Here is a 24,300-nt window from a genome sequence, read left to right on the forward strand (position 1 = left end):
TTTATTTTAAAAAACTCACCATGGAATGGCAGATTCCATTGCCACTGTCACAAGCCACTTTTAAAGCATCCTTCAGTTTCAAAAGAAAAGTGAAGACTTAACACAAATGCTCTTCAAGCAAGTGGAACTATTTGCATTGTTTTTTGGATCCAGGATATTCCAAGCCCAGGGGTGGTGGTGGGGGGAAGCTTTCCTTTGTTTAATACAGTGCTGATGATTCTCTTTTCCAAAGTGGCAAAAACAGAGCGTACAAAAATAAAAGCCTGGGTATATATCTTATTTATTATTTCTCTGTGTAATTTCCCTGAGCCATTTTTTGAAGGGTGGTATAGAAATCATTATTATTAATATTAATAATATATTAAAATTATGTGGGTGAAATTAAGGCATTCATACTATTAAGCATAACATAACAAACCCAGTGCCACTTAGTACATGTCACTTCTGAAGATATTTTGCGAACTTAATCTCCATGACTATGATGCAGAGACACTTTTTAAAAGGTATCTATATGTGGTATATGCCTTTCTATTCAACATTTAACCATAAGTTATCACTTATATCAAACATGAATTAAAAAAATATTTCCCCAAGAGTAACAAAAGTGAGAGTTGGTTCAACCAACTCAGCTTGACTCAAATGAAATTGGCTCGACTCTCCAGTAGAGTATTTGTACGCCATTCATATTCCTAAATTACTTATAAGCATGAAAGTTGACATCCATTTTCAATGCTCAAAGTATAACCTGCACAAACTTGTATGTACTTTGTGTATGTACCTAGTTATAGAGCTCCAGTTAAGAACGAGTAGTAAATTTAGGTTTGAGAAGAAAAACATTTGACAGCATCCAGACTAGTCAGTCATGACTAAGCATCACTGGCCCACATGACATGCAGCATTATGGAGGTATAATGCTGTGCTGTGGGCTTGTTGCAGACTTGAAAGGCACCACTGGGACTGCTCAGAACAGGCGGCTGCACAAGCAGTGTTTCCAAAGGTTTCCACATTCGGGATAGAAGCTCTGCTTGCACAGCCACCCATTATGAGCAGCCCTGATGCTGCCTTTCAAGTCCACAGCAGCCTCGTAGCACAGCATTAAGCTTCTGTAATGTGGTACATGTCAGCTGTTGAGATCAATGAGATAACCACAAGGCTTCAAAATTTCCAGAAAACATATTTCTGTGCACCACATTCTCAAAGCCTTTACTAAGTGGCATGGAACTGAAAAATTGAGAACTGGATTGCAAAACTTTGCTTTCAAGGTCAATATATTACCCCCCACTTTTCAGTTCACTTGTATGGGGATATTAATGTTTTCTCCAAACACCACTATTATACTTGCATACGTGCTTTCTTTGTCATGAACCTTGTCACCTATTAAGATAATCTGGAGTCTGGTCACGGTTGCCACTGGGTCATTTGGTGGCAACTCGGGACCAGGCCTTCTCTGTGGCTGCCCTGGGGCTTTGGAATATGCTCCCTGTCAAAACAAGAGCATCTCCATCTCCAATAGCTTTTAGGAAGATCCTTAAGACACACCTCAGGCTTTAAACTGAAATTAATTTTAAACTGTTTGTTTTTATCCCATGAAGTTGGTAACTTTATTCTGTGAAACAGTTTTGTTTTTACTGTTTTATATCTTTATTGTTTTAAATTGTACACCACCTAGAGATACACATATCAGGTGGTATATAAATACATAAATAAAAAATATGGAAAACCCATGGCAATCATGGTACAGGATGCCATCTGAGCAATGGCACTTCCCACCCCTAGTTAATATCCTAGATATGGATATTTTTAGCTGCAAAGCAGAGATGAAATATAGGTGTAGGAGTCAAACTTCCTGCCCACCCTGCTCACTGGTGCTGTCAGGGGCCTGTTACAAGACTTGGATTGGGCAGCCTCCAAAACAACAGAGTTAGGAATGGGATGCATATGTAGAAATTTTGCAGCCTTCAAGTAGATTCTGTAAAGGCCTTTCAACTTCTTAGATGTAGGAGGTAAAGTATAAGGATTGTCCCAGCACTGCTTTATAATTTCCATTAGGACAGAAACCAGGCAAGTCTATTAGTCCAAAAAGAGGGTCAGGTTCCGCTTTCTTCCATTGCTGGACCTGAATGCCAAAAGCAGCAGCCTTAGAGTTTTCAAGTCCTCCCTCCCAGTTCAGCATTGAGGGGAAAGTGTTTTCAGGAACCCGCATGGGGAGCAGGAATGGAGTTGGTCATGGTACCTCCTTCAGTAGGATCAGGAGAGTGGGATCAGGACAGAGTAGTGATAGTAAGGGTCCCAACTGTCCCAATCTGATATGGACTTTCACTAGTTTCTACTCCCATTGGGACATGACGTTGCTAAATTAACTATTAAACAACACATAGCGGATATGAAGAAGCAATCTGATTTAAATTTTATTGCCTCTAGCAGCATTACATGTGGTTTTTTGAACTACCTCCAGCTGTCTCCGTATCTTACAAACCGGACTACCTTAAATCAGAGGACAGCATTTTCACTGGGGCGGTTTAATGCCTTGCCATCCACTGTTTTGGAAGGCAGATTTAAGAGAATGCTCCTCAGGGACTGCTTATGTCTGTGTGGCGCAAGTAACAGTGAGTCTATTACACATATTTTAAAATACTCTCTATCTTAAGAGGTATTCATATTGCTATGACTGAACCGCTTATAAAGAATATGCCAGGTAGATCGGATGAGTATTAGGTTTCTTTTCTTCTGGCAGACCAGCATACACCAATCACAGGTGAGGCAGCAAGATTTTGTGCCACAGAATATTAGTTGAGATGGGAGTTAGTTGGCTAATAACTGAGATTTCTGTATGTATGTTATGATGTTGTCCCCCACCCACCCCCGCTCTGTTCTGATTTTGACTTTTAACTGCTGGTTGCTGACTATAATCGTTTCATTCAATTGTGGTTTTAGCTTGGTCTTTTAACCTTATTAATTTTTATCCTATATTGGATCTATTTTTTTAATGTTGTAAACTGCCCTGAGCAGCAGTGCACTGAAGGGGCAGGGTACAGATATTTTTAATAACAAAAAACAACAACTCTGAGCTGCACCCGTCCTTGAGCCACACTTGAAGACTTTGCACACGTTTTCTGAAAATTTGCTGATCCCTGCTCTCACACATTGTTACAAACCCCATTTAAAGTCACTGAAATATTGGGGAGAGGGGAGTTGTTGGAAGCTCCCCCTGCAAACTTTTTCCCCTGCTATGCTGGGCACTAACTGCTGCCAGTACCAGCTTCTGCTTAGTGTCTGGTTTGTGACTCTGTTCTTCCCAGTGCACCTATACTGTAGGTCTTGTATCTGCTAATGACTCTTGTAGACCTCTCAACACCCCAGTGCTTTTGAAGTTGCATGTTCTCCCCCACAGCCAGTTTCACTTTACCAAGCAACAGCAATCAACCCTTCCATCCAAACTCTGCAATCTTGCTTCACTGATTAGAACTTAGACAAAGAGAAGTTAAAGCTCATCCACAGCAGAATGTTTCAGGCCTTTTATAGACTAGCAAGGGTAATTTCTGCCCAATATATTTATACTCACTGGTACTGCTTCTGTTGCTTTTTTTTTTTTTAAAGCATGATTGCAGTTTTTCTTATTTATGTTACTGTGATCTGACTTCTGTTTATTTCATTGTTCACTACCTCCATTGTTTTGTAGAAAAGCATCATATACATTTTATAAAGAAACCCCTCATCACCCAGCAAGTGCCTTAAGTGTTCACACAGTACCACTCAAATACAGAGCACATTCAGGCCATAAAGTTTGTGAACTTATTCCATGACCAACCCCCACCAAGCTTTCATACCTCACCTTTTTCCTATCTGTGTCTGCTATGTATTTTGTTATACACAGAAAATAAAGTCTTGACCAGACTTCTAATAAATGCTCAAGAAGTTTTATAGGACACTACATGAGGCATACAGATGTCGCGAGAACTTGAAACACTGGCCAGCATCCGAATGAAGTGCTAGTGCTTCATGTGAGCTACTGCCACCTTCCAGATTAAGCCAGCACATGCACAGAGGTATTTTCGCTATCTTCCTGTCCCTGGAAGCACTCCCTGTGACCTGGAAGTGGATCCTTGAGGGTCATGCAGCCATCAGAGATCCACTTATGGGGCTTGGGGCGATAGCTGGAATGCCACATTCCACCTCCTGCTCAAGCTGTGGAGCACTGCTACTCTGTAGTGCAGCAGCTCTGTTCTTGGAGTGCTGGTGCTTCATTTGTCAGTATGTCAGGATGTACATAGACTGTATCCTATGTATGTTACTAAGTGAAGTTCTGTACAAGGACCATGTGACCAAACGAGTTCTGTACATATGGATGCTCAAATTTTGCATCCTTAAATCACAGCAGGAAAAGGTAACAGACACATTTGTCATAATAACATTCAACTGAGACATAGTGCCATAGAAAACCAAGGCAGCACTTCCAACAATACTAAGAGGGATAGGGCATAGGTGTCTGTTGCTAAACAGATAATGGAGGGAGATTTATCTCAAAAGAAAAAGACAAACAAGAATACAAACCATTCCTTGCCAGGGTGGTGGGGGCCCCATGTTATGGAATTCTCTCACATAATCATTGTAGGACTGAAAAACAGAAACACAAGAGGGAACGTCATAAAGAGGCAATTGTTTTGGACAGTCTACAGCTATGAGAGGAAAAGGCATAAACTTACCCCATTTAAAAAGACATCTCTCCGGACTCCTGAAAATCGTCTGTTGGGAATAAGATTTGTGAAACTAAATGCCAGCAGCGAGTTACTGGAGCATAAAAATAAATATTACTCAGTGTATCTTACCTGTCTACTTCTTGGTATCTGGGATCCTTTAAATACCCTGTTTAAAATCAAGCGGCAGTATATCATATCTACCACTACACAGCAACACAATCTAAACAATCATTAGCATCTTCTCCTTAAACATGCTACTTTCTTGCCAAAAACCTATCGGGCTGAATCATTCTCTGTTCCCAATGCCAGTTTTAGAAATCTGTGAAGGCTTTCAAAAAAGCATTGGATCAAACTAGAGAAGGCTTGTTTGGAGAGAAATTAACTGTAATGCAAATTTTAATTTGGCCACCTTTCAAAATTACTAACTAATACTTTTCAGAAGTATAACATTAAATGAAGGGTCTGTAAGAAAATCCCAAGACTTTAATGCAGCCTGTATGTTATTTAAACCAGATGTCAAGATGTAACCTATGTACTAAAGGTCCATTACAGTAAAGATGTGCATGAAAAGTTTCAGGTTAGTGGGCAGGCACAGAAGCTTTAAGGAGCAGGTGCACATGCAGCTGCTTCCCTGTTCCAGCAGCCTGCTGCATCTGCACACACATGGCATGCTGACCACGCAAATGGCACCTGTGCATGTGTGGACACTATATGCGTGCCAACGCTGCATGCAGGCTGCTGGGAACAGGGAAGCAATTGTGCACAACCTTTTGAGCAGCACATCGCCGCAACCAGAATGGTGGTGGGATGGCAGTGGAGCAGGTAAGGACCTGCATACCTGCTCCTTAAAGCTCGCCTCCTGCCAAAATGTTTAGGCTGCGGCAACCCAAATCATTTTGGCACCTCTCTAATGAGGCACCGGCACGTTTCATGCACATCCCTACATTGCAGCCTTTTAAAAAGTCACTTATGTTAGAATGGCGTGCTAAGCATCTATCTAAATTATATATTCACAGACAGAGTGCAAGTAGGGCAAACCTACAAGGGGTGTCCCAAAAGTCTGCGGCCCGACTATGAAGGAGTGGTTCCAGAGTCAATTTTTAAAATCACAGGATATACATGTCCTCATATGTTTACATACCCAGTTTCATTTTCAGATATTAATTCTTTTGTTTTGCTACAGGTTCTGAAAGTTGACCATGTCCAACCATGTTTTCTTCCCCCTGTTCTATGCTAGAAGCAACCCTATTGTGGTGATTTTTCAAAGAAGCAGGGCACTTTCAACCCACGAGTATTCTGCTGAACATGGGAATGTAAGTTACAATTTTAGAGGGAAAGATGGTTACAGAACCCTGAAGTTTCCTTGGAAAATCTGTTCTTAAATCTTCTTAACCTTCACATCCCCACATTAATTCAGGATTCTGTTAACACACAAATCTGTACATTTGTGCATATGTATTTGCATAATAAGATATTAACCTGGTCTTTGGTGAAACTCAGGGGGATAATCAATCCTTGGTTTCTTTCTGCTGTTATGAATATCATAATCCTCTGGTCGACGCCTACATAAATTAGACAATAGTTAAACAATTGTTTGGAGCAATCTTCACAGGAGAAAACACCTTCAGAGGGAACAAGAACTGCCCTGTGATTACTTTCTCCCCCTGCCCCCAAATCCTCTGGTAATTATAAAAGTTTTACAGAATTCACCATACAATCATTTTTGCCATCAACATAAACAATATATATTCTTAGCTGGCATTTTATGGTTGTGAAGAAGCTTGGATTCTTAGCATGGAATTTGAACCAACCATTCCCTTACAGTCTAATCTTATGCAGGTTTATTTTGAAGTCCCATTGAGCTCTTTGGGGCTTACTCACAAGTAAATGTGCATAAGGACTGCAGACTAAGTGTTTTAAAGCTTACTTGGAGCTCACTCAACTACTATGCCAACGCTTATCCTAAAAGGATAAAGTCATGCATTTTGGAAATACTACCTTACAAATTTGTTCTTTGCCTCTAAAATGTTTCAAAATCTGAATGAGACAGTTGATTTTTCACATGCATTTCTGCCCCCGCCTCACTCCAAACTTAGATTGTTAGCCATAGAGCAAACATCTGTACAATGTGGAATATTTAAAACAGTTGCTTCTATTATTGGATGGGTCCCAACCTAACATTTTAAAAACTGAAAAGTCATGTTACTGGTTGAAATAGCTTTGGATTTTTGTTTTGTTACTTTCCATTTGCTACTTTGGGTTTGTTCTTTGCTCACCATCAGCACTCATTTAATGCCCCCCTCCAAATACACCATCAGAATTACCAGGCTCTACAAAAGGGAAACAATGCTACAGACCAACTTGACTGCTAAAAAGGAAAGTTTCCTTAGCACAGAAAAGGCTGGTTACTGGAGCTATAAAGGAATGATAAACTTCTATTTATAGATAATCATTCCTCTTCCCCCAACCATCATTAAAATATATTGGTATTACCATTTAAAAAAGCAGATACCACAAATCTGAGCCAATAAACCAAAACAACTGTATGTACAGCAAAAAACAGATTTAAGAAAATTAAAAGCTGGTGTAAAGAATAAACATACCGCTTTCTTGTAGTTTTGAGTGTGCACTTACGACCGGTATAATATATGATAGTAACAGTTCATATAGTAGTCCAACTACTGACTTTAAGCTGAAAGCCACATACATAAATGGAGGCCCTGGCAGGCTTGAGAAGGTGTGATGGTGTTATAGTGTATAGTTTGCAGTCCATTGCAAAACCTTCACTTGTAAATACTTTATTGCACTGGAAACCTCTTAGGCTTAACTTCAAAAGCCATCTCGGTGCTCAGTCCTTTTATGCCCAAAGAAAGGGGGGTGCTGCCAGGAATCCTCCTACCTACAGGTTACAGTGTCCTCTTTTTTTTTTTTTTTTTTTAGAGCAAGGATATGGGGACTCGTTGGATATCTGTACCTACCACAGGATGTTTCCACAAAGAGGAAACTTTAACCAAGAAGGTTTCAGCCCAAACCACACAGTCTTTAGCAGAAAAGCTTTAGATTTATCAGAATGCAAGTGACACAGGGGGCAGGGAAACGTGTTGGATAGAAGGGCTTATATCAGTCCTTTGCAAAGACTTCTCCAATTCTGTAACAAGATATACCCCCTCTTTTCTGGGGAAAGTTGGTAAGTTCATAGAGCAGTGATCAATAATCATGGCGATCCTCTAAAGACACTTAAGTCCACAGGTGCTGCCAGCATCTGGAAAGGTTGTGTATACAGACACAGCAACAGCCATTCTTTTTGGTTTGTTGCCGGGTCTCCAAGGGCCACTTCCTCCCCCTCTGGAGAGAACCTACGGCTTTCAGAAGCTCAGCATGATGTGAAAGAATATTTGGTAATGGGCTAACCACAGCACGGTGATACAATTTGAAACAGTCCCAAACACGCTCCTCTTGAACAGCAAAATAATATAAATATTTTATCCTCAAAATGAGGTGGTCATCTTCTGAAAAATTATAAGTGATCCTGATAAAAGTCCCATATTTGACAAGGCTTATCCAGAGATATACCTGAAAGAAAAGGCTTTTACAAGATATTAACACATTTTGGAACACACAGACTTGCTCTTCCTTCACCTAGCCTGCTCATGATCAATCCGCTTACCTACATTAACAGATGTGTATCATCTGTGCAAAGATCTAGTCTAAGCTAGATTCACAAACTTATTTCTGCACAAGCAAAAGGTCCCCATTTTCCTCTTGAAAGTGACAAACGGGAGGGAGAGGGGACAGTGTGAAATCCTCAATGAAGCCACAAACCGGTCCATGCAGCTTGATGTGAGGATTTTCTCTCTTCTTGATTGCAGGGAAAGCTTTTTGATGAATCACATTCCTCCATCATGTTATTCTGACACATGTGCCTATTATCAGTCCAAAGAACGTTTCTAACCTTCCCACGTCTCGGACTGGCTCTCGACGGGATGGTCGTCCTCTTGACCGGGGCTGAGAATGCATTCTTCTCTTGTGCCGCATTTTATGAATGACTTGATACAAGTCAATACTTTCATCAGGTGGGAATAGAAGACAAAGCTGGTTTCCACATTCCAGCTCAATTTCCTGGAACATTTAAATGCTGATTTACAAGCTGAAGTCACATCTAAACATTCAAAGACATATACGAGCCTTCTATACAAGCAGAAGGATTCAAGAAAGTTAATATTTAACAGCATGCTTTTGCTCTATTTTCTGAGACAACATTGTACTATAGAAAGAGTCATAACAAAATATACCAGTTAGCTCACTAGCTGAACAGGAGGAGCTTCCTGAACACTTCTTCTTATTATTATTGAAAAGATAGCCACTGCCACCTACCTTAATCCAGAGCCTACAAGTGAAACCTGGAATATATGTATCACAAACTCACTGGCACACAAAAATAGTATGTTAGGTAGATTTGTGTTTACTGATTTTAGGATACCTGCTCATTGAAATGCCAACTGGAAAGTGTATTAACTGTTGAACAGTTATATTTGCTCAATGCCAACTGTGTTACAACTGTTCTTTTCTTGCATTGTGAAAATAGGTCACTAGATTATGTGGATTATTTTTACATGATCTTATTTTGCAGGTAGTAAAGCAGGACACCAAATTCAAGTCAATCAACAATTTCGTTGTAGCTCTGGTTTGGTTATTATAAGCTAACCATATCCCCGTCATCCTTCCCTTCCCTCCCCATACCCCTCCAGCACCCTTGTTATTGGGAAAACAAGTCCTGTTTTTCCCCTCACAATGAGCACATCTTGCTTAACATTTGTGTGCACAGGAAAAACAACTTCTCTAGTTTCAAGTCAACTTCTTGGCATAAAGCAGTCTGCAAATATTCTTCTGTCTTTAAAGGAAACCAACCAAACACATCCAGGATGTTGAAATGATAAAATTGAAGATACTTTGTCATGCAAAAAATAATAATTTTTTTAAAAAAAGAAGTGATTTGTTAGTTCAAGATCTCTTTGAATTTGGATTGTCTAGGTTACCTTTCAGCAATAGACTTTATCCCATTTGTTAGAACAAATTTATTCAGAACATCTCTAACATTAAACTTAAATAGCTTACTATAAATTATTAAGACAACTGACAAACCTGTCCATCGCGTCCAATTTTTACTGGCTTATGTTCATTCCAAGGATTGGTCAGATGAGCAGATTTAGTGAAAGGCAATTCACGCCTAAACATACAAGTGACATTTACACATTTTATGTACTGTATTTGGTATTTAATTAATGGTGCATCAAATTTACAAAAGCCTTGATGAGCATCCTGAACATCTTAGATGAGATATGACAAAACCAGGCTTGACACCTGTAACTCAATAAACAGTTCTTGTTTCATAATGGAATTAGGATTATTTTCGGTGAACACTGAAAAGGTTTACTTTGAGGGTGTGGAGGTCCAGAGAAAACAGTTTGAAAATCAACCTCTGGTTTCATCAGTCAAACTGCTCCAGCTCTCTCTATTATTAGTTTGAACAAACAAGGCTCAGAGTTACATTTCTGAGACAGCTTCCCACATGCATGCAAGGCTGAATATAGGCAAGAATTCACCACCCAAGAAGACTTTTGTTTTTCAAAAAGTCTGTGAAGCATAGCAACAGTAAAGATAAGAATCAGAGGAAAGAAAGAAGCCAACAAACAAGAGTGGGGGATTATACACATTCTACTCATGGCAAGGCAGAAACCCAGTGGACTCCAACTAGGACCAAAGCATCCATCATTATTAAAACCTATCAGTGGAGTCACTCAAATGTGCGGTAAGATTAACAAGGTTCAATCATCTCAAAGATATGGTTTTCAGAAGTATTACTCAATTTAGTACCAGATTTGATGCAGTAATTTTAGAGTGATATACAGATTGAAACACAATTACTTGCTGTTAGATAACATGTACAAGTTAGACAAAACTGCATTTCTAATTTTAGAAAAAAGGAACATGGCTGTTTTGGGTACAAAACTATTTCTTACCTTTGTGCCTCACCCTGTTTTGAACAAAAATTCTCAAAAATCAGACTCCACAGAGCAGTACATTCAGAATTTTGCTAACTTTTACCTGCATATCCAATCTATCTTAAACACGCCTCCAAGCATCTTTGCATTCATTCCTGCAGGCAGCACCCAATGTATGGGGGATCCTCCATGATGTGATTCAGAAGCAAGTCTTGCAAATCCTACAAGAACCAGAGCATTATAATGAGGCAACATAATCCAATTAACTTTGGGCTAACTTTTAATGCAATTAGTTCCTTACCTTGGAACTTTCCACTTTCTCTCACAGAAAATATCAAGATAACACTTCTTGCTGATCTGAAGGCAGCATTGAGCTTTTTCTCATTGACTGGAAGGGTCGACCAGACACCCTGCAAAGACATGAACAGACAATCAGAGAACAAACACTGTCCAGTAGATGGTTTAGGGAGACCTTGTACTTAGTTCATTGGCAGAAGGCACGCTTGCAAATGGATTATGCCTTGTTCACTTTTTCACACTTTCAGTTAAAAGTTCACAAGTAGCAGGAGTGAAAAAGATGAGAGCTACTAACCATCAGACAGTATGGGTCTAAATCAGGGCTCCACAACTTTGGCCCTCCTGCAGATTACAACTCCCAAGACTATTGGCCACTGTGGTTGGGGACTGATAGGGGTTGAAGCCCTGATTTGGGGGGGGGGCTGAAGGTGTGCAATCCTGGTCTAGAAGGACCAAATGACTAAAGCAGTTTCATATATGCTCACTCCAAGACAAACTTGGGGAAGTCTAAAACTCATCACCCATTGAGTAGTTTTCCTTCAAGTCAAGTCAAGTCAGATTATGCTAACGGGAAATCAGATTATGCTAACGGGAAATTGCTGATTAGGATGAGTCCATGTTCCTGATTATATTATGTATATATTATTACTATATTACGTGTATTATTATGTATGTAAATTTTGGTCTATGACCGTAAATAAACATGACTTGACTTGACTTGAGTAGTTTTCCTTCATCTACAATTTCAAGCATTAGTGAAAACATGCAATCATTTTAACTAAAATGCGATATCCCCTTTCATCCCAGAAGGCACACAGCAGACTTTTAAAAATACGATAAATAAGATGCAGCTGCTGAAAAGCTGGCTACATTTCCCTCCATCTGACGCCTTAGGTCAGAAAACCAAGAAAAGGCTTAAGAATTAAAAACAAAACAAAATACAATTCACTCCATTGCCTTTGGATAATTTCCACATAAAGCTCTGGAATGCCCTACCTAGTGGCAATCATTTTTTCTGACTCTGGGCAAAGACATCTTTATTTTCCCAGGCATTTCAGAATATAATGAGTTGGTTTTAATCTCAGTTTTGTTTTAACGAATGAGCTGCTATTTTAGTTTTGCTATTTGACTGAGCCTGTTATAGTATATTCATTAATTTTACCTGTGAACGTTATCTGAAGGATATCAGAAACACTTTCAAATAATATTTTCATTCTAAAGTTTTATTTAAGTGAAAATAATATTTGGCATACCTTTGCTTTGGCAAGTGAGACATTTTCATGATTGTTACTTTTGATAAGAAAAAAACTTGCTTCTTGAAGAATGTATTTAAGTTTGCTAGTTTGGTCTGAAAAAGAAAAAAAGAAGTTTTACTAATATTTTCCCCCACTCCTCAAGTAAATATACAACAAATATTTGTAGCTTTTTAATGGCACAAGCCCTAAGTGTCCACTACTGTGGCACAGCTATTCTTCACTTCTGTGCGGATCCCTGCACAAACTCCATTTAGATGGATGCTATGTGGCCAGTTTCAAGGGATCCTGCTTTTTAAATCAAGCATTCAATACCACCTACTTCAGATTCCAAATCTGTGTCACAAGCATGCAATACCAAGTTTTAAAAGCAAAATAAAGTACTTCAAATAAAAACCAATAAGACATTAGTAATGTTCCGATGTGCTTGTTTCTTGGATGCCTGTAGTGAAACACATATTCTTGAATCAAGAGACCACTAAGATGAACATTTGTTTTGCAAAGAATACACCTCAATGCTTCTTCGCTTGCCAATTCAGCAACTAAATACATTTAATTGTTCTATTATTAAAAAAGAATGCATGCAAGAAATAATTTAAGACTGAGTTGAATTGTCACATTCCTCGTTTGAGTTAGTCTCTTCAAAAGTCGGAACATTACCAAATTTGATGCAAGTAACGAAAATCAACACAATAGCTTGCGATGGGAGCATGCATTAAAAATTCAAATTTAAATTATACCTTTTTGGACAGCACGAACGGAAGATGATAATTTCTCATGCTTCTTTTCTGAACCTGTGTTTAGCCAAAGTACATTTGTTCAGATTGAGCCTTAATAGCGAGACGATACAAATTCTACAGCCTTTTCACATACTATTTTCATTCATGACAAATTATTTCAGACACGCACCCCCACACACAAAAAGAATGCTGCTCAATGTGCACGAGGGTTTGTTTTGGATTTTTGGGTTGTTTCATTTGTTTTGTTTTGTTTGACCAGTTTTCTGCTCAGAAAACTAGTAACTGAATCATCATCTTCCAAGTTTTTAAAAAGTCAAAATTCCACTTAAGCAACAGAATAATAGCATTAACGTAAGAAAGCCTACTTCCCCAAATTATTCACACAAAACATGCCAAAATACCAACTTTGACTATTCAGCTACACGTCCAGTAGGTTTCTGAGACCTGCTGTTTATTTTGAACACAATTCAAGGGCTTTGCTACAGATTATGTGAGAAGGATAAGCATTAACAGAATACCTGCATATGACTCTGATGCAGAGCTTCCACTTCTATCAAACACAATTGGAGAGATGCCTCTAGCTCTTTTCCTCTCCTTCTTTTTCTCATCTAAGACCACCAAAACAAGCAAGAGTAGTACTTTTAAAGTTCACAGACAAAATCTGGATCAAAAATGGTTGCAGAGGATCAACACAGTTTGTAGTGGTTAAATATATATCTGGTTCCCACAAGATTTAAAGTTACTATCTCAGGCCAGGATCCAAAGAACTACAAAATGGTTTTCAGAGTACAACAGAGCTCTAGACGCATTTCCCCTGAACCGCAGTAGCCTATACCACATAGAAAGCTGCTTTTGAAATGCCAGAAAATTTCTGTGATACAGGATAGTATGTATGTGCATCAAGTATTCAAAGCCAAACATCCCACTGGATTAGCACAAGGCTCTTGTTGAAGCTGCTCTTTGGATCCCAGCTTTTATGCAATTTTTATGTACACCGATACCTCCCCCAAAGCCTAATTTATACATTACCGGTGAGGCACTGTTACCTGCTCCGCATGGCACTGATTATGACTTTCTTGTAATGCTCAAATAATAGAATCACATGGAAAGTCCCTCAGCCCAGCAAGGCAGGGCAGTGCTGAAACGAGAGCTTGCCATCTTCTTCAAACACTACCGAAATGTCATGAGGAACTGGAATTGATGCCATATTGACAACACATACAACTATCCATTCTATGAAACTTCTGAAAGGTAGAGAAATAATAAAGTTGTGCTCTGCAAGAGTCTGCCCTTGAAAAACATCTGGAAACCCCAATTGGTGCAAAGGGAGGCTGCCAGACTGTGCTGCTGGCAGCTGGCTACAACTGGCTGTCTGCAGCACATTATTCCAGTGTTGCATGATCTCACAGGCTTCCAATACATTTTAAGGCTCAATTCAAGCTGTTGGTTCTTACCTGTGAAACCCTAAATAGCTTGGAACCTGGGTAACAGAGACTACCTACTCCTATACATACCCCCCCCCCACTTTGTTCAGCATTTGAGATCCTGCTCTGTACTCCCCCATCAAGTGAAGCATAGCAGGTGTCCACAAGGAGCAGGGCCTTTGCTGCTGTAGTGCCAATCCTATGGCATATTCTCCCAAGGAAAGCCCACCTTTTCCTAAAATTGATTGCTTTCAGATGTCTGGTAAATACATGGCTTCTTAGGAAGCCCTTGATATTGGATGATGTTGGTTCTGTTCATTAATTTGCTGCTTTTGGTTTTATCATGTTGATGGACTGTGTTTTATATTTCAGTTGTTTTGGTTATCCATTGCTGTTTTTTGTTTCTGCTGTTTCAGTTCTTTAAAAGTTAACATGGGATGATCATTGCTTTTAATGGTTTCTTTGGAAGATAAAATTGGGGTCCATATTTTAAAAAATAAATATATCAAATGAAATTAAATTTCACTTTTGAGCCAGACAGAGAAGACACAGCTTGGTATACAAATTCATTCATCGACTGAACTGCCCTGGAAATATTCACTGAAGGGTGGTATATAAAGGGTGGCTTGGGTCTAGAATATTTAAGAGAACACCTTCATTAACCCCACTGTCTCTGGACTGACACACGTTGCTGGTCACACGCTTGATCTGATCTTTCATTCTGATCAAGGTGGTGTTCCGTTGGAGAGGATTCCTGTGATTTCCCCATCGTCATGGATGGACCACCATCTGGTTAAGGTTGGACTCACAGTTGCGTCCCACCTCTGCAGGGGTGAGGGGCCTATTAGAATGGCCCGTCCAAAAAGGTTATTGGATCCAATAGGATTCCAAGAAGGCTTGGAAGGATTTAATGTTGGCCCTGCCGGCGATCCTGTTGATGCCCTGGTGGAGAACTGGAATAGACAACTCACCAGGGTAGTAGACATGATCGCTCCTAAGCATCTTCTCTGACCCGCTTCAAAAATGGCTCCTTGGTTTATGGAAGATCTGCGGGAGCTGAAGCGGCAAGGTAGACTGGAGCGCAAGTGGAGGAAGACTTGACTTGAATACGACAGATTTTATTTTTATTTATTTATTTTATTAAATTTATACCCCACCTTTCATTAAGAAAATCCCAAGGCGGCTCAAAATAAAATTTAAAAACAAGGTTATAAAAAAGACATTAAAATATTGAGCTAAAAATAAAAACAAATCTGATTTAAAAAAATAATAAAAAATGAAAAAAATAAATTAAGATTACAACATAGAGTGTAAAGATCTATGCTCTGGCTATACATGCAGCAAAGAAGCGTTTCTTTTCTGCCCGTATTACTTTTGCAAGCTCTCATCCAGCGGAACTATTCAGGGTTGTGAGGGGGCTAGTAGGGCCCCCTACTCCCTTGAATCAGAATTTGGAACCATCAGTTGCCTACTGTGACACTTTTAATGAGTTTTTTGTGGACAAAATATCTCATATTCGGGTCGACCTAGATTTAGACTGCACAGTTATCGCAGTGTCAGATGCAGAGGTATCCAACAAATCCTCTCATGTGGTTAGACTGTATCAATTTCAGCTTGTGACTCCTGAGGATGTGGACAAGCTGCTCAGAACGGTGCGTCCTACCACCTGTCTGCTTGATAAGCCCAATGGCTTATACTATCTGGCAAGGTGGTTGTTCTGGAGAGCCTGGTGGCAATTATAAATACTAGGGGTGTGCAATTCGGTATTTTCGGTGTTTCGGTTCGGACCCGAACCGAAACACCCCTGTTCTGTGCCCGAATTTTGCTCACCCGAATCACCCCCGATTCGGTTCGGATTTACCCGAATCCGAATCTGAATCGCTTTGGGTAAGAAAAACGGGTCCTGGGGCCAAAAGAGTGGGGTGGTAGTGCCCAATGGATGGAGACTACCACCCAAATTTCAGGGGGGTTGGGCAAAGGGCTGATTTTTGGTGATTTTTTGAAGTTTTAGTGTCTTTGGGTTAGATCGGGGGCAGAAAGTGGGATCTAGGCCAGAAGAGTGGGGTGGGGTAGTAGTGCCTAATGGGTGGAGGCTACCACCCCAAATGCAGAGTGATTGGGCAGAGGGCTGATTTTTGGTGAATTTCTGAAGTTTATGCGTTTTTAAGGTTTCCCCTCCATTAGGTAGACGCTTCATGTCGGGGGGGAAAGGAGCGGTGTGGGGTTGGTGGTAGTGCCAGGTAGGGGCAAGGAAGCTACCTAAATTTTGGTTAATTGTTGAAGTTCATGTCTTTAAGGTTTAGATTCTATGATAGCAAATTAGAGTGGATTCATGGTGTGTCATTGAAAATCTCATTTGCTATCATAGAATCCACACTCAGAATACCTCAGAAACAACAGAACCCTGTACGCCATGGGTAAGAAACCCATGGGGGTGGTTGGCACCGTATGTGCACTACACCACCACTCGCTCTGGGCCACCCCAGCATCCCCCAAGTGCACTTATGGGGCTGCTGAAAGCTCCATTCTATTATAACTTATGAGAAAAAACCTTAAAGACGCGTAAACTTCAACAATTCACCAAAAATCAGCCCTCTGCCCAAATCCTTTGAAAAAATTCAGGTAGCTTCCTTGCCCCTACCCGGCACTACCACCAACCCCACACCACTCTAGGCCACCCTTTCCCCCCTGATGTGAAGCAATACACCCTCCATTATACTTAATGGGGGGAACCTTAAAGACACGTAAACTTCAGAAATTCACGAAAAATCAGCCCTTTGCCCAATCCCCCTGAAATTGGGGTGGTAGCCTCCACCCATTAGGCACTACCACCCCACCCCACTCTTTTGGCCCCAGGACCTTTTCAATTAAAGTAAAAGGAAAGCAATTTCTGCATTGAAATCAGTGGAGGCAAAAAGGCGTGTAATCCAAAGAGACGTCAAACGGAAAACGGAGGGGGAAGAAGAAGACAAGGCTGGCACTTTTCTAGGGCACAAAAAGACCCGAAACACCCGAAAAATTCGGACCCGAAACAGGGGTGATTCGTTTCGGGTCCGCAAAATTATTGGGTCTCATCATGGGTGGTTCGGTTCAGCTCCGAATCACCCGAAATTGGTCGTTTCGGGCACAGATCGTTCTGTGCCCGAAACGTTTTGCACATCCCTAATAAATACCTCTCTGAGGAAGGGCAAGATACCTCCTTGTTTAAAGGAGATAATTTTTAGACCTATTCTTAAGAAGCCTGCCTTGGACCCCTCAGAGTTTAATAGCTACAGGCCTGTCTCCAAACTCCCATGGTTGGGTAAGCTAATTGAGAGGGTGGTGGCCTCCCAGATCCAGGTGGTCTTGAAAGAAACTGTTTATCTAGACCTGTTTCAAACTGGTTTTCGGGCGGGCTATGGGGTGGAGACTGCCTTGGTCGGCCTGATGGATCATCTCCAATTAGAACATGACAGAGGAAAAAGGTTGTGTCATTTTGGATCTCTTAGCGGCTTTCGATACTATCAACCATAGTATCCTTCTGGAACATCTGAGGGAGTTGGGGATGGGAGGCAATGCTTTGCAGTGGTTCCGCTCCTACCTTTCTGGCCGATTCCAGATGGTGTCTCTTGGGGACTGTTGCTCTTCAAAATCTGAGCTTTTATATGGGGTCCCTCAGGGCTCCATACTGTCTCCAATGCTTTTTAATATCTACATGAAACCGTTGGGAGAGATCATCCAGAGATTTGGTGCTGGGTGCTATCAGCACACTGATGACACCCAAATCTATTTCTCCATGTCAACTTCATTAGGAGAAGGCGTATCCTCCCTGAATGCCTGCTTGGAAGCAGTAATGGGCTGGATGAGGGATAACAAACTGAGACTGAATCCAGATAAGATGGAAGTACTTATTGTGCAGGGTCATCACTCAGGAAGCGATGTTGATCTACCTGTTCCAGATGGGGTGACACTTCCTCAGAAGGAACAGGTACGCAGTCTGGGAGTGCTTCTGGATCTACGCCTTTCCCTGGTTCCCCAGGTTGAGGCAGTGGCCAGAAGCGCTTTCTATCAGCTTTGGTTGATACGCCAGCTGCGTCTGTTTCTTGAGGTTCATGATCTCAGAACAGTAGTACACTTGCTGGTAACCTCCAGACTCGATTACTGCAACGCGCTCTATGTGGGGCTGCCTTTGTATGTAGTCCGGAAACTACTATTAGCACAAAATGCGGCAGCCAGGTTGGTCTCCAGGTCATCTCAAAGAGACCATATTACTCCTGTATTACAGGAGTTGCACTGGCTGCCAATAAGTTTCCGGGCAAAATACAAAGTGCTGGTTACAACCTATAAAGCCCTAAACGGCTTAGGCCCACAGTACTTGAGAGTGTCTTCTTCTGCATGATCCCCATCGTCCACTATGTACATCAGGGGAGGCTCGTCTGTGACTACCTTCGTGTTGTCTGGTGGCCACCCAGGGACGGGCCTTCTCTGTTGTTGCCCCGAGACTTTGGAACGCGATTCCAGTGGGAAAAGAGTCTGCCCATCTCTAGCGGCTTTTAAAGTGTTTGAAGACTCATCTTTTTACTCAGGCTTTTTAACTTTTTAAATTTTAGACTGTTTATCGCTTTGTTGTAAATTGTTTTTAGAATTTTAATTGATTTTAATGTTTTGTTTATCGCTTTGTTGTGAACTGCCCTGAGACCTTGGTTTGGGGGGGTATATAAATATGTTAAATAAATAAATAAATATTAAGATCATTGGGGAAGGTTTGGTTGCAGTTGTCACCGGCTCGGTTGGTGGCAACCTAAAATCTTCACATCTCCTTTAGGGCTGCAGCAGTATTTTGGAACATGTTCCCTAATAGAATCAGAGCCTTCCCATTTATGGCGCTTTTAAGAAACAGCTGAAAATTACCTGTTTAATCAGGCCTTTATAACAAATGGTGCAAAAACAGGGGTTTAGCCGAATTTCACGCTTCTTACCTCAGTGTTTTCTCAGAATCTGCTAACAAATTGGCTGTGTGCTGCTGGAAACCTCAGGGTTCCATGATTCTATTTGCCACAGAGTGTTTCAGAGCCTTTTGGTGAGGGTGACAAGAAAAGTCTATTTTCACCTATTTCTCCACCACATAGCTACGGAGAATGGACCCATCCACCAAAGAAGGCTTGGGCTGGCAGTTTCAGTGATGGACAGCAGCAGCACACAGATACTCTTTGTTGCCAAAACGAGCCCAAGCCTTTCCCTTCGGCTTCAAGTTTGGAGCTGGAGAGGGTGGGTTGGGAGTGCATAGCAATAATCCAAAAAGTAGCGCTAGGCTTCTGGTGCCCTCTGCAGCCCAGGGCAACTGCTAGGATGATCCCCACCTGCCTCCGAAGGGATTGCCCCTGACCGAAAAAGCTGATGTAAACACGCACAGGATTGTGCTGAAGGGGAACGGCAGGATCCTGCCACCCACAAATTTTGGCTTGGCTACCAATGATAGGCAAATTGTGGAACCCTGTAGCTTGTCTCCAGTTATATGTTTTGTTGCACAAACCTTTCTCATAATGTAAATGTTTACCTTAGAACCATCTTGCCTGAAACGTGTACTAATACTGACTAGTGGGCATCCAAGAAGATAAAACAGAAGCAGAACCTGTGCTGCATGCTAATCTGCAGAATTTCCCCACTCCTCCATGCAGGGGCCCCTAAAAGAGGTTAGTGAAGCACAAGCAATTTGTGACAGTGCACCAGCAGGGTATGCTCCTACTTCTGACCTTTACAGCCTTTGGCCCGGAAAGTTGGCACTATATAGAACACTGCTCAGTGAGACACGAACAAAGACTTTGCTACTACATTATCCATGCTGGTAGTGCTCTTCTGCCATCTGCTGGTTATGTCAAAGCTAATCTTCTCTAGCCCAATTCAGAAATAAATAGCTAAGTATAAACAGATTACATCATTTACCTGATATATCTGAGGCTGAACCAGATCTTATTGACCCATCAGTAAAGGATGCCGATTCAGAGTCAGAATCACTAGCTTCACTTCGCGTGTCATAATCATTTCCCTCCTTCTGATCTCTCTCATCTTGATCATAATCCTCTTCATCATCTTCTCCATCTTCTTCCACTTCTTCATCATCCTCCCCATCGTCATCGTCATCATCATCATCTTCCTCCTCCTCCTCCTCATTCTCAGTATGTCCTGGGTCAGAGGAGCCACTGCTACCCGTTTCGTGATCTGAACCATATTCTTCAGAATTCACCTCTTCCTTTGAAGAGTGGCTCGATCTGCTTGGTCGCCTGTCCACGTCATGCCTTAGCCTCTGTTTAAAGAAGAGCATCAGCAGTCATCAACTCCATACATCTGCAGGATGAATGAAGAATTGGAAGCATTTGCCGCAAAGAACTACAGAATTGACCCAGCTACAACAGCCACTACTTACCCCAGAAGCATCTGGAGTTGAAGATTTTGCCCTTCTATCAGCATCTCTTTTCCTCACACATGCCTTTTCGGGCTGCCCTTTATAAGGGTCTCTTGAGCTGCTGCTGGTCATACGGGTCTTTCTGTCACTTTCTGGGCGCTTGTTCCTGTCAGACCTCTGATATTCCTCATTCTTATATTCTAATATCAGCTTTCCTTTTGTGCTTGCTAGTCTCTTGTTGTTGCTAATGGATGAGCTTGGAGGTTTGGGTAGCATCTGTCTTGAGGAATGCACTGAAGGCTTCTGTTTTTTGCTCTCAGCTGTCTCCATCCTCTCACTTTTTCTTTTGGATCCTTAAATTTTAAGAAAACCAATATTACCTATACAATCAGCATTTTATAATTATTTGACATCATTAACAAAAGCTTGCTAAAGCTATCTTCAGAAAACTGAGCAAACTTTTTTCCCAATTATGATGGGGCAACAAGGAAAATGAAACCATCCCATTTCAGCTCTAACCATTCCGTTTAAACCTAGGATTTTGCAAGACACAAGCACAACCTGGGACATCAGCTGGAATAGAATTCCAACCTCTTCTCTTACATTTCACAAGAGAAAGAGCTCAGACTACATGCTTAAGACCACAATTGGTTATATCTGATTACCATGGACAGCAGTTACTCTTTAACAAATAGTAGTATTTTATTTGGCATACAGTTTCAATAAGAAATTTTAACTTTTGAAAGATTTCAGCTTTGAAGACTGCAATCCAGAGGATTGTGCAGCAAATTCTTTGCACACATTGAGGCATCCAAGTATTTTCTTTTAAGCAGCCTATATTGTCTTTGAAAAGTCAAGAATGACATGGAGAGGTTGTGATGCAGAATAAGCTGCTACTGCTGGGAAGCGAAAAAAGATGAAAAGGCCCAGTGAGCAGGCACAAGACCTTGTGCATGCTGGAAGGAGCTCTCTGCCGCTCCTTTCATACGCCAATATAGAAGCTGGCCTTCTGACTTTTTAGAGGGACGCCCTACTAGTTAAGTAGCATACCCTTCTTCTCACTTTTATCTTGTTCACTGTCAGGGTTGTACAGTTCATCGTCATGATCAGGAGCATCGGTCAGGATGTCATCCAGGACATTCAATTCACCATCTGAAAATAAAATATATGGTTAACAGCATTTAGAAGTGCTGTTTCGACAGTGGTGTTTTTACATTAGTTTTACAATGCTGTTAGAATGTCAAAACACAACTTTATTATGATCACAAACCAGCAAAAAAAAATACAGGCATGTAAAATGAGACAAGTTTACAAATTGTAGAATTACAGACAGCAGACCATTATTTTTCTGCTCTTACCTTCACTGCAATGAGAAATTAAAATGTGGGTTTGAGTGAGGCTACAATCCAACATCCTACATACAGTATTTTTCCCCAGCACTTACACTTGCCTAGAGAAATAGGCAAATACATGCAAGGAATTAACAAAAACATTTAAAAGACTTGAGAACTTAAGACTTATGGTCTACACACGACAAAGAATCTTTGTGTAGTTCAATGGACAATTTTGGGGGGGCATAATATTAAACAGCAGCAAAAGAGATTTTTTCCTATAAAAACTCAAAGTTTTGCTCTTTAAAAGGATAAAAACTCAGAAATTTATCAACTACTATACAAATGATAGAGCTGAGATTATCCCAGTCTTCTTCAGTAGCAACTGTCTACTACCGTTAGTCTCCACCCAACCTAAGGACTGGACTTCTGTTGGCTTCTCCCTGTTGGCTGAAGGGACAAGCCAACAGAAGTCCAATCCTTAGGTTGGGTGGAGACAAACAATAGTAGACAATTGCCACTGAAGACGACTTGATATAGTCGAAATGTCTCTGGCAACAAAACATGAGATATGAGATGCTGGCAAGATCACAATATGATGCTTTTGTCTTTCAACTAAAGCACAGCTCTGGGAACATTCATCCACATTTCACCCATTTAAGCTATGATTTTGAAATGAACTATTCGATTTAATATGGAGAATATCTCAATGACCATTTTATATTAATTTTATTGAGATTTATAGTTATATTTTTACTGATCCAATTTTATAATTTCATGTATAGTTGGACAGTGTTTTTAAACTATACAGTTTTATCACAATTATATTAAAATATGCAAACATAATATTTGGATTTTTCTTTATGCTCTTACATACTGCTGAATCCAAACACAGTCTTCTTTTCTTTTCATCCTCCATTAACTTTCCTGAAATCATGGGCAACATGACAGTGAACTACCTTCCTCAATTTAAGTTTTTTAAACAACTAATAAACTGGGGAAAGTCACCTTAATTAAGACATAATTGCTAAAATATTTTAAATAGGATTGATATGTTTATTGCCACATACTCTCGCTGACCTACTGAGATTTATCTGGGGCCACAGATATTAAGACAACATTGGATACTAGATGGCCACTGAAATTTTATTTATTTTATTGTTAAGATTTATATACTGTCTTTATTGGTGGTCCTGCAGAAATATAGTGTGTGTGTGTGGGGGTGTCTATTACTCAAACATTTATCTATATGCAGAGTGTCATAGTGTTGATTATGCAACCATAACAAAAGAGTCAAGGCATTATGAAATAAATGTTTTAAAAATTGTTTTAGTTTCAACAATGAAGGATACATGTCAATTCCTTACCGCCGCCACCCCACCCTGCAAAAGTGCAAAAACAAAAGGTGGTCAATGAATGAATAGAGGATTTGGAGGAATGGAGTAGATCTAAGCAAGCAGGAGGAGTCTGGATATAATCAGGGAAGGTTAAGGTAATAGAAAGTGAAACCAAAAGTGAATAGAACATATTCATGCGGCCTGAGGAAACATTCCCGGAGTGTATCCCTCATTGTAGAAGGGAAACACCTATCAAAAGGCTTTTTGCAGCCTTTTGCAGTCAAGCAGGGGAAGGGGCGGCAGGGAGGTATCCTGCCGCCCCAATTACTACAGAGAATACGCGCACTGGAGGGGGGAAAGCGGCGGGAGGGGTAAGTAAACCCTCCCCTGCCCTTAAAGGAGCCCCCCACACCAGCGCCAGACTGCAGCTCCGCGGTTCCGTGCACACCCCTACAAAGAAACGCAAGGCCTCGTTGCCCAAATGAAACAGCTTTATGAGAAGTGTACCTATTATAGTATGTATCTACCTTATAAAAATGAAACCTACATTTCTGAATATGCATTAAGGTTATATTAGACAAGAATGCACTTTTACTAGAAAATGATGATTAAATAGAATTTTCCCAATTAGTGATTAAAATCATTAAAATTGATTCCTTCTGTAAATGATTTAATTATCATATTTTTATGCCACCTGATATGTACATCTCTAGGCGGTGTACAAAAGTTGTGTCACAATTTATATCAATTTGATTTAAATCAAATCAACCCTGACAAAAGATGTTTTGGCTGACTCAGTGGATCTTTGCCAGGAGACACAGGGGAAATGCAACTCTA

General features: G+C 40.6%; 1 protein-coding gene across 5 annotated transcripts in view; it reads right to left on the reverse strand.

Annotated features, from left to right (window-relative positions):
- The window catches only part of YTHDC1 (YTH N6-methyladenosine RNA binding protein C1), a 40,759-nt gene that overhangs the window by 4,816 nt on the left and 11,643 nt on the right, over positions 1–24,300 (reverse strand). For 2 of the 5 annotated variants that reach the window (XM_053261502.1, XM_053261501.1), the window contains exons 2-15: positions 21,858–21,947; positions 20,817–21,148; positions 20,336–20,696; positions 13,508–13,597; positions 12,990–13,043; positions 12,250–12,344; positions 11,001–11,109; positions 10,803–10,920; positions 9,840–9,924; positions 8,650–8,816; positions 6,177–6,259; positions 4,827–4,863; positions 4,704–4,743; positions 4,552–4,614 (exon numbers count right to left, since the gene is read on the reverse strand). In XM_053261502.1, the coding sequence (XP_053117477.1) occupies positions 4,552–4,614; positions 4,704–4,743; positions 4,827–4,863; positions 6,177–6,259; positions 8,650–8,816; positions 9,840–9,924; positions 10,803–10,920; positions 11,001–11,109; positions 12,250–12,344; positions 12,990–13,043; positions 13,508–13,597; positions 20,336–20,696; positions 20,817–21,148; positions 21,858–21,947 (1,724 nt within the window). Of the gene's footprint in view, positions 1–4,551; positions 4,615–4,703; positions 4,744–4,826; positions 4,864–6,176; positions 6,260–8,649; positions 8,817–9,839; positions 9,925–10,802; positions 10,921–11,000; positions 11,110–12,249; positions 12,345–12,989; positions 13,044–13,507; positions 13,598–20,335; positions 20,697–20,816; positions 21,149–21,845; positions 21,948–24,300 lie in introns of all 5 variants that reach the window. The other 3 variants (XM_053261499.1, XM_053261498.1, XM_053261503.1) reach the window with 2 other exon arrangements.

The sequence above is a fragment of the Hemicordylus capensis genome, chromosome 6 (assembly GCF_027244095.1).
Source record: "Hemicordylus capensis ecotype Gifberg chromosome 6, rHemCap1.1.pri, whole genome shotgun sequence".
Taxonomy (NCBI): domain Eukaryota; kingdom Metazoa; phylum Chordata; class Lepidosauria; order Squamata; family Cordylidae; genus Hemicordylus; species Hemicordylus capensis.